This window comes from Manis javanica, chromosome 17 (genome assembly GCF_040802235.1).
Source record: "Manis javanica isolate MJ-LG chromosome 17, MJ_LKY, whole genome shotgun sequence".
In the NCBI taxonomy this organism is placed as follows: domain Eukaryota; kingdom Metazoa; phylum Chordata; class Mammalia; order Pholidota; family Manidae; genus Manis; species Manis javanica.
In genome coordinates this window covers 64,003,819-64,019,004 of record NC_133172.1, presented here as the reverse complement: position 1 = coordinate 64,019,004, position 15,186 = coordinate 64,003,819, and the positions used below count along the sequence as shown (strand labels likewise).

General features: G+C 61.2%; 1 protein-coding gene across 9 annotated transcripts in view; it reads left to right on the top strand.

Annotated features, from left to right (window-relative positions):
* The window catches only part of ANKRD11 (ankyrin repeat domain containing 11), a 161,783-nt gene extending 147,933 nt beyond the window's left edge, over positions 1 to 13,850 (top strand). For 7 of the 9 annotated variants that reach the window (XM_073226801.1, XM_017662272.3, XM_073226800.1 and 4 more), the window contains 5 exons: positions 24 to 6,403; positions 9,039 to 9,137; positions 9,240 to 9,383; positions 10,981 to 11,073; positions 12,918 to 13,850. In XM_073226801.1, the coding sequence (XP_073082902.1) occupies positions 24 to 6,403; positions 9,039 to 9,137; positions 9,240 to 9,383; positions 10,981 to 11,073; positions 12,918 to 13,103 (6,902 nt within the window). In that variant the 3' untranslated portion in view covers positions 13,104 to 13,850. The remainder of the gene's footprint in view (positions 1 to 23; positions 6,404 to 9,038; positions 9,138 to 9,239; positions 9,384 to 10,980; positions 11,074 to 12,917) is intronic. The other 2 variants (XM_036993811.2, XM_073226803.1) reach the window with 1 other exon arrangement.
* The last annotated feature ends 1,336 nt before the right edge of the window (positions 13,851 to 15,186 follow it).

Here is a 15,186-nt window from a genome sequence, read left to right as displayed (position 1 = left end):
GATGTGTTTCTCCCTGTTCCCAGCAGAGAGCTCCGAGGAGGAAGACGCCCCGTCGTTTGCACCTTCCAGCTCAGTCGATGGCAATAACACGGACTCCGAGTTCGAAAAAGGCCTCAAGCACAAGGCTAAGAATCCCGAGCCTCAGAAAACTGCGGCCCCCGTCAAGGACGAGTATGAGTTCGACGAGGACGATGAGCAGGACAGAGTCCCTCCAGTGGACGACAAGCACTTGCTGAAAAAGGATTACAGGAAAGAGACAAAGTCAAATAGCTTCATTTCTATACCCAAAATGGAAGTGAAAAGTTACACTAAAAATAACACAATTGCACCAAAGAAAGCGACTCATCGCATCTTGTCAGACACGTCAGACGAGGACGTCGGTGTTCCGGTGGGGACAGGGGAGAAACTGAGGCTCTCGGCCCACTCGGCATTGCCCGGTAACAAAATGAGGGAGCCTCCCAGCTCAAAGCAGCAGAAGGAAAAGAATAAAGTGAAAAAGAAGCGAAAGAAAGAGCCGAAAGGCAAAGAAGTTCGTTTTGGGAAAAGGAGCGACAAGTTCTGTTCTTCTGAGTCAGAGAGCCAGTCCTCGGATAGCGGTGGGGACGACGGCGACTCGGTGGGCAGCCCCGGCCGCCTGAAGGAGTCCCCGCTGGTGCTGAGGGACCCCGCGCTGTTCAGCTCCCTGTCGGCCTCCTCCAGCTCGTCGCTGGGGAGCTGCAGCGCCCAGAAGCATAACCCCAGCCACGCAGACCAGCACACCAAGCACTGGCGGACAGACAACTGGAAGGCCGTTTCCTCTCCTGCCTGGTCAGAGGCCAGCTCTTTATCAGACTCCACGAGGACGAGACTGACAAGTGAGTCTGATGGCTCCTCCGAGGGCTCCAGCGTGGAGTCACTGAAGCCAGTGAGGCGGAAGCGGGAGCCTCGGAGGCGGGGCGGCCTGCAGAGCGGGCTACCCGACAAGAGGACCCCCTTTCCCTGCACTGTGGATGGCGCTGTCCCCAAGCTGGACAAGGAGGGGAAAGTGGTCAAGAAACACAAAACAAAGCACAGACACAGGACCAAGGAGAAGGGCACCTGTGCTGCTGGCCAGGAGCTCAAGCTGAAGAGTTTCACCTACGAATACGAGGACTGCAAGCAGAGGCCGGACAAGGCGATCCTGCTGGACAGCGACGTCTGCGCGGACAGCAAAGCAAAAGCCTCGAGGCACGAGCGAGAGCACGCGAGGCGGGAGGAGCGGCTCGGCAGGGCGCGGCCAGAGGAGAGAGAGTGGCTCTTCAAGGATGAGGTGCCGAGGGCCCCCAGAGATGAAAGGCCCCCGAAAAGAGGCAAGGACACGAGCAGGGGTGGGAGCCGGCCGCTCCGAGAAGACAAGGACCGCGCAAACAGGGCCGAGAGGGAGAAGCCGGCGAAGGAGAAGTCCCCGAGAGAGGAGAAACTGAGGCTCCACAAAGAGGAAAGAAAGAGGAAGTCTAGAGACAGGCCCTCGAAGCTAGAGAAAAAGAATGATTTCAAGGAGGACAAAATTCCAAAAGAGAAGGAGAAAACCTTCAAAGAAGATAAACTCAAACGAGAAAAAGTTTACCAGGAAGACCCTACGTTTGACGAGTATTGTAACAAAAATCAGTTTTTGGAGAACGAAGATACCAAATTTAGCCTTTCTGATGATCAGCAAGACAGGTGGTTTTCTGATCTGTCAGATTCCTCCTTTGATTTCAAGGGGGAAGACAGCTGGGACTCGCCCGTGACCGACTACAGGGACATTAAAAATGAGTCTGTGGCCAGGCTGATCTTGGAAACAGTGAAAGAGGACAAGGAGAAGAAGCGGGAAGGCAAACCCCGGGAGAAGCGGGGCGACCGAGATGCCCTCCTCAGGAAGAGGGACAGGGACGGCCTGGACAGGACCTCTGAGAAGAGGAGAGACGCAGCCGAGAAGCACAAGGGCGTCCCCAGCTGTGCCCCAGAGAAGGACAAAAAGCGGCGGGAGTCTGCTGAGGGCGGGCGGGAGCGCAGGGACGGCAGGGTCAGGCCCGAGGATATGCACCGGGAGGACCCCAAGGAGCAGGGTGGCGAGGGCGGCCTCAGGGACAGGCCGGACTGCGACTGTGGGAAGGGCCCGGAGCCTTGGGAGCGGCACCACGCAACCCGGGACAAGGAGAAGAGGGAGAGGCCAAAGTCAGAGAGGGTGCGGGACAAGGCTGGCGACAAGGACCGGGGCGAGAAGTCCACCCTTGAGAAATGCCCAAAGGACAAGGAGCTGGACAAGTGCTTTAAGGAGAAAAGAGATGCTAAGGAAAAGCATAAAGACAGAGAGAGGAAAGCATCTCTTGACCAAGTCAAAGACAAAAGGGAGAAGAGTTTCGCTGGGATTACCCCCGAGGACTTCTCAGAGAGAAAAGACGAGAAAAAGGGGAAAGAGAAAAGCTGGTACATCGCAGACATATTCACAGATGAAAGCGAGGACGAGAAGATCGATTACGCAGCCAGCGGGCTCAAGGCCGCGGAGCCCGGCGACGGGCAGGCAGAGCGGGACGACGGGCGGGAGCTGCCGCTCCCCGACAGAGCCCGGAAGCACTCGGCTGACCGGCAGCACGCGGACAAGCAGAGGGACCGGGAGCTCAGGGAGAAGAGGAAGGACAAGGGGGCCGCGGAGGCGGGGAGGGACAAGAGGGAAAAGGCCCTCGAGAAGCACAGAGACAGGAAGGACAAGGAGTCGGCCGAGAGGCACAAGGACAGGAGGGAGCGCGCCCCGGCCGACGCCCCCCAGGAGAAGAGGGGCAGGCAGAGGCCTCCTGAGAGGGCGGAGAGGAAGCCCTCGGCCGAGGACAAGGCCAGGAGCCGGCACAGGGAGCGGCCGGACCGGGAGCACTGCCGGGACAAGAGGGCGCCGCGGAGCAGCGAGGGCGAGAGGAGCCTGCTGGAGAAGCTGGAGGCGGAGGCCCTGCACGGGTTCCGGGAGGACGCCGACGACAGGGGCAGCGAGGCGTCCTCGGACAGCTTCGTGGACCGAGGGCCGGAGCCCGGCCTGAGCGCCCTCCTGGAGGCGTCCCTCGCCGACGCCCTGGAGGAGAGGCCCAAGGACAAGGAGAGGCACCGGCACTCGTCGTCCTCCTCCAAGAAGAGCCACGACCGGGAGAGGGGCAAGAAGGAGAAGAAGGAGCGGGCGGAGGACCCCAGGGACGCGGGCGGCAGGAGGGGCTCCGGCCAGTGCGAGAAGGGCCTCCCGGAGGCCGATGCCGGCGGTGCCCCCTACACCACGAGAGCCGACGTGGAAGACGAGCCGGATAAAGCCGCTGAGTTGTTCTCTGCTGAGAAGAAAGACAAGAACGACTCTGACAGAGAGCCTTCCAAGAAGGCAGAAAAGGAGCTGAAGCCTTACGGGTCCAGCGCCGTCAGCGCCCTGAAGGAGAAGAGGAGGAGGCAGCGGCACCGGGAGCGGTGGCGGGACGAGAAGGAGAAGCCCAGGGACAGGCCCGGGGACGGGCTCCCAAGGCACAGGGACAAGGACACCCCGCCAGGCTCTTCCAAAGACAAGTGCAGGGATGAAAGTCTGAGACCCAGCGAGGCCAGACCGAAGGAGAAGTTCAGGGAAAACCCAGAGAGAGAAAAGGGCGACGTGACGAAGGCGAGCAATGGCACGGACAGGCCGCTGCCCTCCAGAGACCCGGGCAGGAGAGACGGCCGGCCCCGGGAGAAGCTCCTTGGTGATGGCGACCTCATGATGACCAGCTTCGAGAGGATGCTCTCCCAGAAGGACCTGGAGATTGAGGAAAGGCACAAACGGCACAAGGAGAGGATGAAGCAGATGGAGAAGATGCGGCACAGGTCTGGGGACCCTCGGCTCAAGGAGCGGGCAAGGCTGGCTGAGGATGCACGCAAGCGGGGGGATGGCCCCCCGAGGAAGACGCTGGGCCTGGACCCTGCCCCAAAAGACAGGAAGCCCAAGGAGCCGCTGCCAGCCGCCGAGAGCAAGCCCCAGCCAGGACCTGCCGTGGATGCCAGGGACTGGGTGGCCGGCCCTCACATGAAAGAGGCCTTGCCCGCTTCCCCCAGGCCTGACCAGAGCCGGCCCACCGGGGTTCCCACCCCCGCGTCCATGGTGTCCTGCCCCAGCTACGAGGAGGCCATGCACACGCCCAGGACCCCATCCTGCAGCGCCGACGACTACACTGACCTTGTGTTTGACTGCCCCGACCCCCAGCCTGCCTCCAGCACGCCCACCAGCGCCTGCTCCCCTTCCTTTTTCGACAGGTTCTCCATGGCAGCAGGCGGGATTTCGGAAACCCCTGGTCAGACACCCACAAGGCCGCCGTGCACGAGCCTTTACCGTTCCGTCTCTGTCGACATCAGGAGGACCCCCGAAGAAGAATTCAGCATTGGGGACAAGCTCTTCCGACAGCAGAGCATGCCCGCCACGTCCAGTTACGACTCACCAGGGCAGCACTTGGAGGACAAGGCCCCTGGGCCCCCAGGTCCCGCCGAGAAGTTGGCCTGCTTGTCTCCGGGGTATTACTCTCCAGACTATGGTGTCCCTTCCCCCAGAGCAGATGCTCTTCACTGCCCACCGGCTGTGGTCACCATCACCCCCTCCCCAGAGAGCGCCTTCTCTGGGTTACAAGCAAAGTCCCCTCCTCACAGGGAGGAGCCGTCGGCCCCATCCATGGAGGGAGCCCTGCCCCCCGACTTGGGCCTTCCACTGGATGCCACAGAGGACCAGCAGGCCACTGCGGCCATCATCCCCCCTGAGCCCAGCTACCTGGAGCCCCTGGAGGAGGGCCCTTTCAGCACAGTCATCACCGAGGAGCCTGTCGGGTGGGCACATGCCACCACCTCGGAGCAGGGCCTCTGTGCCGGCCTCATTGGGGGTGCCCCCGAGAACCCTGTCAACTGGCCAGTGGGGCCAGAGCTTCTGCTTAAGTCTCCACAGAGATTCCCAGAGTCCCCGAAACATTTCTGCCCTGCTGAGTCCCTCCACCCTGTGGCCCCAGGGCCTTTTGGTGCCACGGAGCCCCCTTTCGCAGTCTCCCCTGTCTCATATCCTCTGTCGGTGGCCGAGCCGGGACTCGAGGACATCAAAGATGCTACCGCGGTGGAAGCAGCCCCAGCCACCATCCCCACTTCGGAAGAGCCAGGCCCCTTCACTCCCTCCTCCAGGCTGGAGGCCTTCTTCAGTGACTGCAAGCCCCTCCCGGACACGCCCCCTGACCCACCACCCGAGCCTGCATGCATGACCATCACGCAGGCAGAGGCTCTGGGGCCCCTGGAAAACAGCTTCCTGGAAAACGGTCCCAGCCTGTCGGCCCTGGGCCCAGTGGAGCCTGGGCCCTGGCCAGACGCCTTTACCACCTCAGAGGACGACTTGGACCTGGGACCTTTTTCACTGCCAGAGCTTCCTCTTCAAACGAAAGAGGTTTCTGATGTCCAAGCAGAGCCTGTAGAAGAGAGTCCCCTTGTCCCTGTAGGAAATGCCCCTGCAGGGGCCCCCCCAGTCCTCGACAGTGGGGAGGTCGTGGCATCAGCTGCTGAGGAGCCACTGGCAGTGCCCCCTGACCAGGTGGCCACCCGGCTCCTCACAGAGCCTGAGACTTCAGAGGAACTGCAACCAGACGTGGTGCTGGAAGCCACGGGGGAGGCCAGGGTCACGGCAGAGGGGAGGGCCCCTGAGGACACGGACTTTGGCGTGGGGCCCACACCTGTTTTGGAGCAGTGCCTGTCAGGGAGTGTAGACGAGGCCCAGGGCCAGGACCCCCTGGCCACACCCCTCAGCGCCCCAGACTCCGCCGTGGATGGCTTGGCACAGGCCTGTGTGGCAGACGGGGCCGGCCCCAGTGACAGTGCTGGGCTCGAGGTGCCTCCAGGCAGTGTGCAGCCTGAAGCTGCGGAACCAGAACCCAAGCCCCCAGCCGAAGCCCCAAAGGCCCCCAGAGCGGAGGAGGTCCCGCAGCGCATGACCAGGACCCGGGCCCAGATGCTGGCCAACCAGCACAGGCAGAGTGCATCCCCCTCCGAGAGGGAGCCTGTGCCCACCCCAGCCCCCAGGGCCAAGGGCCGCGGCTCCGAGGAGGAGGACCCACAAGCCCAGCACCCACGGAAGCGCCGCCTCCAGCGCTCCAGCCAGCAGCCACCGCCACCCAGCACGTCCACGAGGCAGACGCGGGAGGTGATCCAGCAGACGCTGGCCGCCATCGTGGATGCCATCAAGCTGGACGCCATCGAGCCCTACCACAGCGACCGCTCCAACCCGTACTTCGAGTACTTGCAGATCAGGAAGAAGATCGAGGAGAAGCGGAAGATCCTGTGCTACATCAGCCCGCAGGCCCCCCAGTGCTACGCCGAGTACGTCACCTACACGGGCTCCTACCTCCTGGACGGCAAGCCGCTCAGCAAGCTGCACATTCCCGTGGTGAGTGCTGCCTTGCGGACCGGAGCCCGAGGCGTGTGTCCTCAGGCCCACGCGGCCCTGCCCTTCATCCAGGACGGCCTGTCTGGCACCTGCCCCAGTCGCTGTGTGCCCTGCTGACCTGGGGCTGCCCTCCTCACCATCCCCCAGCACACCTGCCAGCTCAGCCCCTGCCCCGCTCCCCTCAGCAGCCTGAGGCCTGGAGCCAGTCCCGCACCTCGACCGTGAACCTCTGCACACCTCTGTCCTGGGGCCCAGTGGCCCGATTGCTGCCCCAAGGCCAGGCCTTGGCTCTCAGCACATGGGAGCCCTAAGCAACCCTGGCACCATCCACCTCCTCGAAAAGCGCTCTTCTTGCGCCTCCGGGCCTCCCCCATCCACCCCTTCCCCTGGTGTCTCACTCCCCAAGGACCCAGTGACCCTGTGTCTGTTGTGACGCATCCCAACCCCTCCCTGTCCTGCCCCCATCTGGGGGTAATACATCCCCCGTGGCCTCTGCCTGAGGTGGGTTCCTCTTCCTCCTTGCCCCTAGGGTCTGTCCTTAGCACAGTGGGCAAGGGTGTTCTCTCTCAGTTGGGCCAGACACAGGGGCCAGGTGGCCTCTTCTCAGCAGCCCAGGCTGCCCAGCAGGCCCAGTCCACCTGGCCTCCTTGGGCCTAAAGGACCCTGGCTCAGGTTTGTTCACACCCTAGAAGTGACCGTCCCACCCCCTGAGGAAAAGCCAGGACATTGTCTGTTGTGTCCCTTAGGCCCAAAACGGCCTGGTCACAGCTGGTGTGTGAATGCCGGGCAGGATGAGCTGACCGCCAGGGCCTGGGGAAGGGCCAGTGTGCTGCCAACCCAGCCAATGTTGGAGGGGGCTTCCCATCCTCAGGACGGCCCCCTGTGGAGGCGTGTACACTGCTGTCAGCCCTGGGTGTTCTGAAAGGTGGTGTCTGCCCGCTCTGCCAGGCCGGAAGCTCACAGGGACTGACCCCAGCCTCCTGGGTGAGGAGCCACTCTGGGGTCAGTCCCAGAGAGCAGGGGAATGGGGTGTGGCTGCCTGGGTCGCCCCCCAGGCCCCTCCCTTCCCATGCTGTGCAGCCCTTCTGGGGAGGGAGTCAAAGACATCCCTCTTATTTGGCCTAACATTTCTGCTCACTGAGACGTTTGTTTGCTTAAACTTTAGTTACCAAAACAGAATGCCATGGCCACCACGGGAAGCCAGTGTACTCCTGCCCCCAGGGCTCCCTGTGGGAGTATCTCTTCTGTTCTGGGACCCATTATTCTAGAAAGGAGCTCTGTGGGGAGCCCCTGGTCTCACCAGGAGGGGCATGGGGCCCAAGCAGCCTGATGACCCGGGCCTTGTGGGTCTCATCCTGGCACTTTGTCTTGCGATTAAGTGAAAGGAGTTGAAACGGTGGTGCTTAAAAAACCCTTGTTGCCAGAGGATACTCTGAATACCTGCTGCTCTGACTGGTGGCCTCCCTCCCCCGGTGCTACCTACACGCAGCCCACCTGGACATCCCGGGGAGGTGCACCCAGGGGCTGGGGCTGTCCAGGCAGAGGGGACAAGCAGGGCTCCCCTGGAGAGCATGGCTAGAAGTTTCAAGCTTGGTGTTCGTAGCTAATTTTAGGCAGGCAGGAAAGGTGAGGGAGCATCTCTGTGTGCGCCCCTCGCAGGGCGTCCCCAACCATTGTCCCCGGGTCTCCTGGGCTGTGGTTCGTCCCTGCCCCCGGGTTTGGTCTCATGTCTGCAACTGGCAAGAACCCACAGCTGAGATGGAGGCCCAGGTGTCCCTGGTGGTGGTCGCCACGCTCTGGCCTTCCTGTGCACCACTCCTGCCCTGCCCTTCCTCCAGGCTCGCCCTGCTTCCCCCGACTTTAGCCCCAGGTTACTCCTGGGGTGCTAGCCTTGGGCTCACTTTCCATTTCCCCTTCCCCCCAAGTCTACTCCTAGAGGCACCTCAGCCCGCAGGTTTCGACCTGCCATTGATGGCCGTTTCTACTCCGTGTGAGTTGCTGGGGTCTCGCCGCCGCGAGCTGGCCCCCAGCCAGCCCCTCCTGTGACCACCCTTTTCTGGGCCCACGAGCGTCCCTTCTGGGGGAACAGTGTTCAGAGTCCAGGTCCTGGGTCATGTGCCTGCGGCTGGGGATCCTCACTCGGTACCTCCTCCCCGAGGGAGGCCGGTGCTGGCCATTCACACCTGGAGTCCGCGTCCCAGCGCTGGGTCAGGGCTGCCCTTGGCAGGTGGCGCTTTTCCAGAGTGACTCAGCCGAGCTGCCGCCTCGCCAACTGCCTGGAAACAGCTGGCTCGGTTGTCAAGTCGTGTTCCGTTTGGCGGGTGAATGGTTTATTTAGGGGAACGTGAAATGAGCTGCTGATAAACAGCCCAGTTCCGCCCCCCACGCGCGTCTCATGAGACAGCCCAGCACGTGTGTTTCGTGCCTGGAGGTGGCAGTGCGGACGCCCTCTCCGGTCCCGACGCCGGGCTCCGGGCGGTGGCGTGTTTCGCTCCACCTTCGCTGCCTGCGGGCATCCGGCGGGCCCTGCGCAATTACCTGGCACGGCCGGCCGTTTCCGCGGGACCGGAGGCGCCTCCGGGGCTGTGGGGCAGTGTTCCCGGCGCCTCTGACCCGCTCTCCCCTCTGACTGCAGATCGCCCCCCCGCCCTCCCTGGCGGAGCCCCTGAAGGAGCTGTTCAAGCAGCAGGAGGCCGTGCGGGGGAAGCTGCGCCTGCAGCACTCGATCGAGCGGGTGAGGGGGACGGGCGGGGCGGGGGCGGTGGGCAGGGGCGGAGCCGGGGCGGGGGCGGGGGCGCAGCCGGGTCAGCCTCCGCTCACCCAGCTCCCTCTGCAGGAAAAGCTGATCGTCTCCTGCGAACAGGAGATCCTGCGCGTGCATTGCAGGGCGGCGAGGACCATCGCGAACCAGGCCGTGCCGTTCAGTGCCTGCACCATGCTGCTGGACTCTGAGGTCTACAACATGCCTCTGGAGAGCCAGGTTGGTGGCCGCCCCCTGGGCGTCTCGCCCGTTTGCCAGGAAGGGCTTGTTTGGCTCCAGCTGCGCGTGCAGGCAGTGAATGGGAAACGCTGCATCCCACAAACCCCAGCCGGGTGTGGTGAGCAAGCCGCAGGGTCAGGACAGGCTTGCAGGCCCCTAGGTTAGGAGGGGCCTGCCGGTCCGGGGCAGGCAGGGCTTCGGGGCCCAGAGCCTGCGCGTGGTTACACACACAGTTTGCCGGGACTGCTCTCCAGAGCAGCCCGGTCCTTGCCTGCCTTATCTGGGTTGCGGGTGGAGGCAGCAGGACTGCTCCTACTGGAGCCCAGTGCCCTGTCTCTGAGTGGTCCCATCTGCTGGCCACTCCCAGCCTTGGGCATTTGCAAGTTCCCACGACCTGCCCGTGCTCGTGTCTGGGGCAGAACATGCACACAGTGGGCCATTGAGCCTCCAGTCTGAGAGGCCAGATGTCCTAGGTTTTACTCCACAGTTGACTGTCTTTCCCAGCAATCATGTGATGGTGTGTGTCATCCTGGGCCTGCCCTGTGCCCCAGTCCTTACAGCAGATGCCCTCAGGGTCTGAAATGAGCTGATGCTCTGGGCTCACTGTCCTACCAGTGACCCCTGGGGTTCTGAGCAGCATTCCCAGCTGGCCACGTGGTGATGTACAGTGGGTTAGTGGTTTTTAGTTAAAACCTGTTCTTTAGTAGTGGGGTGAGATTTTCTATTCACTTAACGTATAGTCTGTGAGAATAAATCGTCAAGACTCTGCCCACTTAACACACTGCGTAACAGATGTTTTTCTAAAACAAGAACATTTCTTGACAAAATATTTGGAGACTAAAACAATTACTTCAGGGGTTGAGTTTTGAAAGTTTTGCCCTTTGCATCTAAAAAATCAAGAAAATGTGCTGATCCTGGGATTTCTGAGTGGCTTCTGGATGCCAAGGAGCGACTAGACCTCAGGCTGCAGCCTCCTACCCTCATGTACCTCTGGGCGGGGCCTGGGCTCGGCCTTCGGGTGATCATGTGGGCTGTGTCCTGTGTTCTGCTTGGCACGGCGGCCACCCTGACTCCCAGAGGCCCAGCAAGCCCAGACAGCACCGGGCTCCTGCTTCAGTCTCTCTGCCCCCATCCTGTGGCACCCTGCTTGTCAGCCACAGCTCCCTGCTCTGCATAGGGGCAGGGCCAGGACGCTGGCCCTCAGCTACCGCAGGCCTCAGACTGCGGCTTTCTCAAAGACAAAGTTTGCTTTGTTTTCGTAAACAGAAGAAACTGAAGCAAATGCCATCGCTGGCTTTACCATGTGCCTTCATGGGAAACCTGAGGACATGGTAGAGGCCAGAGGGTACCCCATTCCTGCCCTCGGATCATAGTGCGCATGTGGGAAGCTCTTGTTGGGGCCCCACGTCAACCCCGGGTGGCTCCATTACAGACTGTACTGCACGCAGCCTCCCAGGAGCATCATAAAGGCTACTTGGGGAGGGGCGGGCTGTCCACCCCAAACACGACTGCAGCACGTGGGGACTTGAGCACTGGGCGGCCTGCCTTCTCTGAGCCTCCCTGCCCTGTCAAACACCCACATTTGGTGTCCCTCCAGGGCGATGAGAACAAGTCGGTGCGTGACCGCTTCAACGCCCGCCAGTTCATCTCCTGGCTGCAGGATGTGGACGACAAGTATGACCGCATGAAGGTGAGCGCACCCACACCACGGGAGCCTGGGCCTGGGGGCCGCTCCTGGGCCCAGAGTTTAAAGGTGGTAGGTTGAGACTCAGTCCAGCTGATCCTTTGAGGAGCTGAGGTCTCCCTGCCCTCAGAGTGCCCTCCCTCCTGTCCAGGTGTGTGGGGAGCGGCTCCTGGCACCAGCTGGCGGTCAGGCCTCTGTGGGACCCCGCCTTGAGCCCTCCTCAAAGGCCACAGCACACACCCGTCACCTCTGCTCCAATGTGCTGACTGGGGCAGCAGGCCACAGGAGGGGTGGGAGCTAGATTAGCAAGTAAGCAGCAGGCCCTCGTCACCAACCGGAATGCATGCTGATGGGGACGCGCCAGTTACAGATTGATGCCCGGAGGTCAATGCCTCCTGAAGCCGCAGGGCCTGTGGCTATATGTGCCACTCCTGAAGGCTGTGAGCCGTGGAGGGGCCCAGAGCCCCCAACCCTACCCGGGGCCCTGACCTTGATGACCCGGGACCAGGGTGCCCTGGCAGTGCGTGCAGAGCATGAGCCTGTGTGGCGTCCCAGTCCGGCCGTGACACAGGTGCCTGTGTGCAGAGGCACCACCGTGGCTCCCCACCCACCTGCCCTCCCAAGCCTGCGGGGAACTGCAGTGGAGACGTCCCTATGAAAGGAAGAATTAGGAGCTTCTTCATGTGCAGAGAACATACAAGACAACGAGATGAAGGGTGGACAGAACAAGGAATCAGTGCAGCGTATAGAGGCCACGCCCCGGAGACGACACAGGCACTCTGCACGGAAGGGCACCGCGGCCACTTGTTTCAGAACCAAAGATAAATGGGCTCCTGTTGGGCCTCCCCACACTGTGGCCCTGGGCCTGTTACTGACCAGTGTTCACGGTGGTCCGGCCGTACAGCCCGTACAGCCTGACAAGTTCACCTCAGTCATTTAAAGTTCAGAGATGGGGACAAACGTGTTCATTGGAAGAGTCAGTCGGACGGAAGCCTGTCAGTTGAAGTTCATTGATTAAGTCTGGCACCCGGAGGTGGAGGGTGGCAGGGCGAGGCCATCTGAGGGTCCGGCACGTGCTGAGACGGGGAGGCGTGGCTGCGCACTGGGGCCGTTTCCAAGGACTGAGGATGGAAGGCTATCAGTCCTCCCGCCAGCACACTTGTTTTAAATGGGGTCATTTTAAAGCCAGTCAGACCTTGTGACTCCACCCTGAACACCTGCACATGTCTGAGAAAGACGGTCTTCCCACACCCACCGTGATGTTGTCAGATGCCATCAGCCCTGAGTGTGGTCCACCTCCTGGCCACGCTTTACCTCCAGACTGAGCCGGACCCACAGCTGCCTGCCTCCCCTTTCAGGGATCTGGTCAGGGATCGACTTTCTACCTACTTAATATGAGATGCATGCGCAGTATACTAACTACAGCCGTTCCTGTCCCTTAGGGCCTGTAAATCATGCCCCCTGAAGAGCAACCATCTTAACACCAGGCCCTAGATGACCCTTTTTAAAAAGTGCACTTTTAAAGGCATAATTTCTGTGTAAATAGAGATGAAACCAGTGTCACCAGCTATAAATTAGATCCACTGTAAATAAAACCTGAAAAGGAACCAGTTGATATCCTAATCAGATGCTGTGTGAAACCATGGGGGTAGGGCACAGAGCAGGGGCAGGGCGGACACCCAAAGGGGACACGGCCAGGTGTGAGGAGCCGGGTCAGGCAGCTGCGGTACAGTGCTGGGGGCCATGCGAGGGGCCGCAGCCGGAGCTCGGCCGGGCCATCCCCTCACGGGGCGGCTGGGGGCGGGCCGGGGTCTTGCGCCGCCCCCCCTCACCCACTGTTTTCCACACAGACGTGTCTCCTGATGCGGCAGCAGCATGAGGCTGCAGCCCTCAATGCCGTGCAGAGGATGGAGTGGCAGCTGAAGGTCCAGGAGCTGGACCCTGCTGGGCACAAGTCCCTGTGTGTGAACGAGGTGCCCTCCTTCTATGTGCCCATGGTTGACGTCAACGACGACTTCGTGCTTCTGCCAGCCTGATGCACCACAGGACGCCACTTGGGACACAGGCGAGGGCCACGCGCACCTGCCCAGCACTGCTGCCGAGTCTGGGTGTCGGAGACCTTGTCCCCCAGGTGGGGACAGCCAGGGGGAAGCCCGCGCTTTGCCCCCTGAGCACAGCTCCTTGATGGCAGCCGCTGCAGGAGGACAAGACGACCACAGGGACGCGGACGTGACGGCTTCGGGGTTGGTCCCCAGCCAGCTGGCTGCACGCGCATTTTAGGGGCCGCGGAACAGAGTGCGTTTTCAAAAGTTCTTGTTGCATTCTGATCAACTAAAAATAAAACCAAGGTGTCCACCCACAAACAGTGACCTCCAGGTGGAGAGCAGAGAGGCCACCGCCCTGTAGCCACAGGGCCACTGATGGCCTCAGACTGGGGCTGGGACGCTGTGCCGGGCGAGGGCCTGGCTGCGCCGCCCGCCCGCCACTGAGGAACGCAAGCTGGTTGTGTTTTTAATGGAGTCAAATCCACGTGGTTTGTATATTTTTTTCCTTTATTCTTGGGCATTTTGTTTCTCTTTCTGAGAACATAACTTGAAACACTACAGAGCCAATAATCATATAAAAAGTGTACCGTGAGCTGTACAGTTTTATACACATTCACAATGTACTTTTGCTGCCTTCTAGATAATTTATTTTGCAACACATTACTGCACAGTTGTAAATAACTTATGTACTGTAACATCACTTCAGTTATGTGTAAAGAAATAAATAAATTAACTAAATGCTCTTTGTACATGACAGCCCCTCCCGGGCATGGCTGGCATGTGGGCAGCAGGGCAGGGCCACTGAAAAACTCCCATCTGCAGCTTTCTCTCCTCCTAAATCAGTACCTTTTAATTTTGAAACATCATATTCTCTCCTTTCCTGCCCTCACGGGGGCTCAAGGGGCCATCGTCCACTGCTCAGCCCATGGCAGGAAGGAGCCAAGTCCCCACATCCCGGCCCAAGCAGACAGCTGAGGTTTCTCTGCGAAGGTGCCCGAGGGTGGGCACAAAGAGAGGGCCAGGCCCTGGTGCCAGGGGCCCACAGGGATGCCCTGGGGCCTGGCCAACTCTCGTTCCCCAGCCCTGCCTGTTTGTAGGTGACCCTGTGCCAATCTGCACTGCTAACGGGCTGCAGCTGGCATGGGGTCCCCGCTTTAAGAACCCAATAGGTGAACAACAGTTCAGAGGACAAGACCTGGAGGCTTGAGCCCAGGGCGTCCTGGCAGGGGCCAGCTTGCACCCCGAGCAGGCAGGGGGCAAGCCCACCTGGTGGCGTGTGGTGCTGTGGACGGCACATCGGGCCCCTGGAGTGGCTCTCCTCCCCGTCCCACCCACACGGCCGGCTCACCCACACCCAGGGTACTGGAGGGGCCTGCAGGCATGGAGGGGACAGGCCCAGGCAGCGAGAAGTGGGGCACACCTTTGCCTTGCCCACGTCCTGGGAGAGCACACTGCACTGGGTGGGGACAGAACAAGAACCCAGTGCACACCCCCAGTGTCCCCAGGCACAGCTCCTGGTGCCCCACCCACACACAGCAGCCTGCCTGAAGTGTGTCCCTGCTGGAGGCATCCTTGACCATCCTCCCCAGGGTGTGGTGTGGGTGGGGGGACCAGAGAAGGCACAGCGAAGCTCCAGGATGCATTCTGGGCCTCAGTTTTCCTGACCGGACCCCAGAACTGTCGCCGCGGTGCTTTCAGGCCCTGCTTCTCCCTCCAGTGTATATTCACCTGCCATCGTCCTCACGCGGGCTCAGCGTCAGCAGCCTCAGGACACAGGACCCACAGCAGCGCCGCCAAGCCCGTCTGTACATACTGGGCACTGCCCCATCATAAACCTCTGCCACAAGCAACCAGTGATGGGCGCCCTCTGCTCTGGGGTAGAGATGATGCAGCAGTGCAGGAAATTCTAAGAACAAAGGCTCTGTCTGGTTTTGCTCCCAATCCAGGGTCTAGGCTTGAGGGGTCAAGGCCAGTGTTTTCAGAACGTCTCAAGTTCAGAGCTGTGCCTGGTCTGCAGACTCCTGGCCGCCAGAGCCTGTAGCTGCAGGTGTATCAGGCAGCCCCCCGGGAAGGC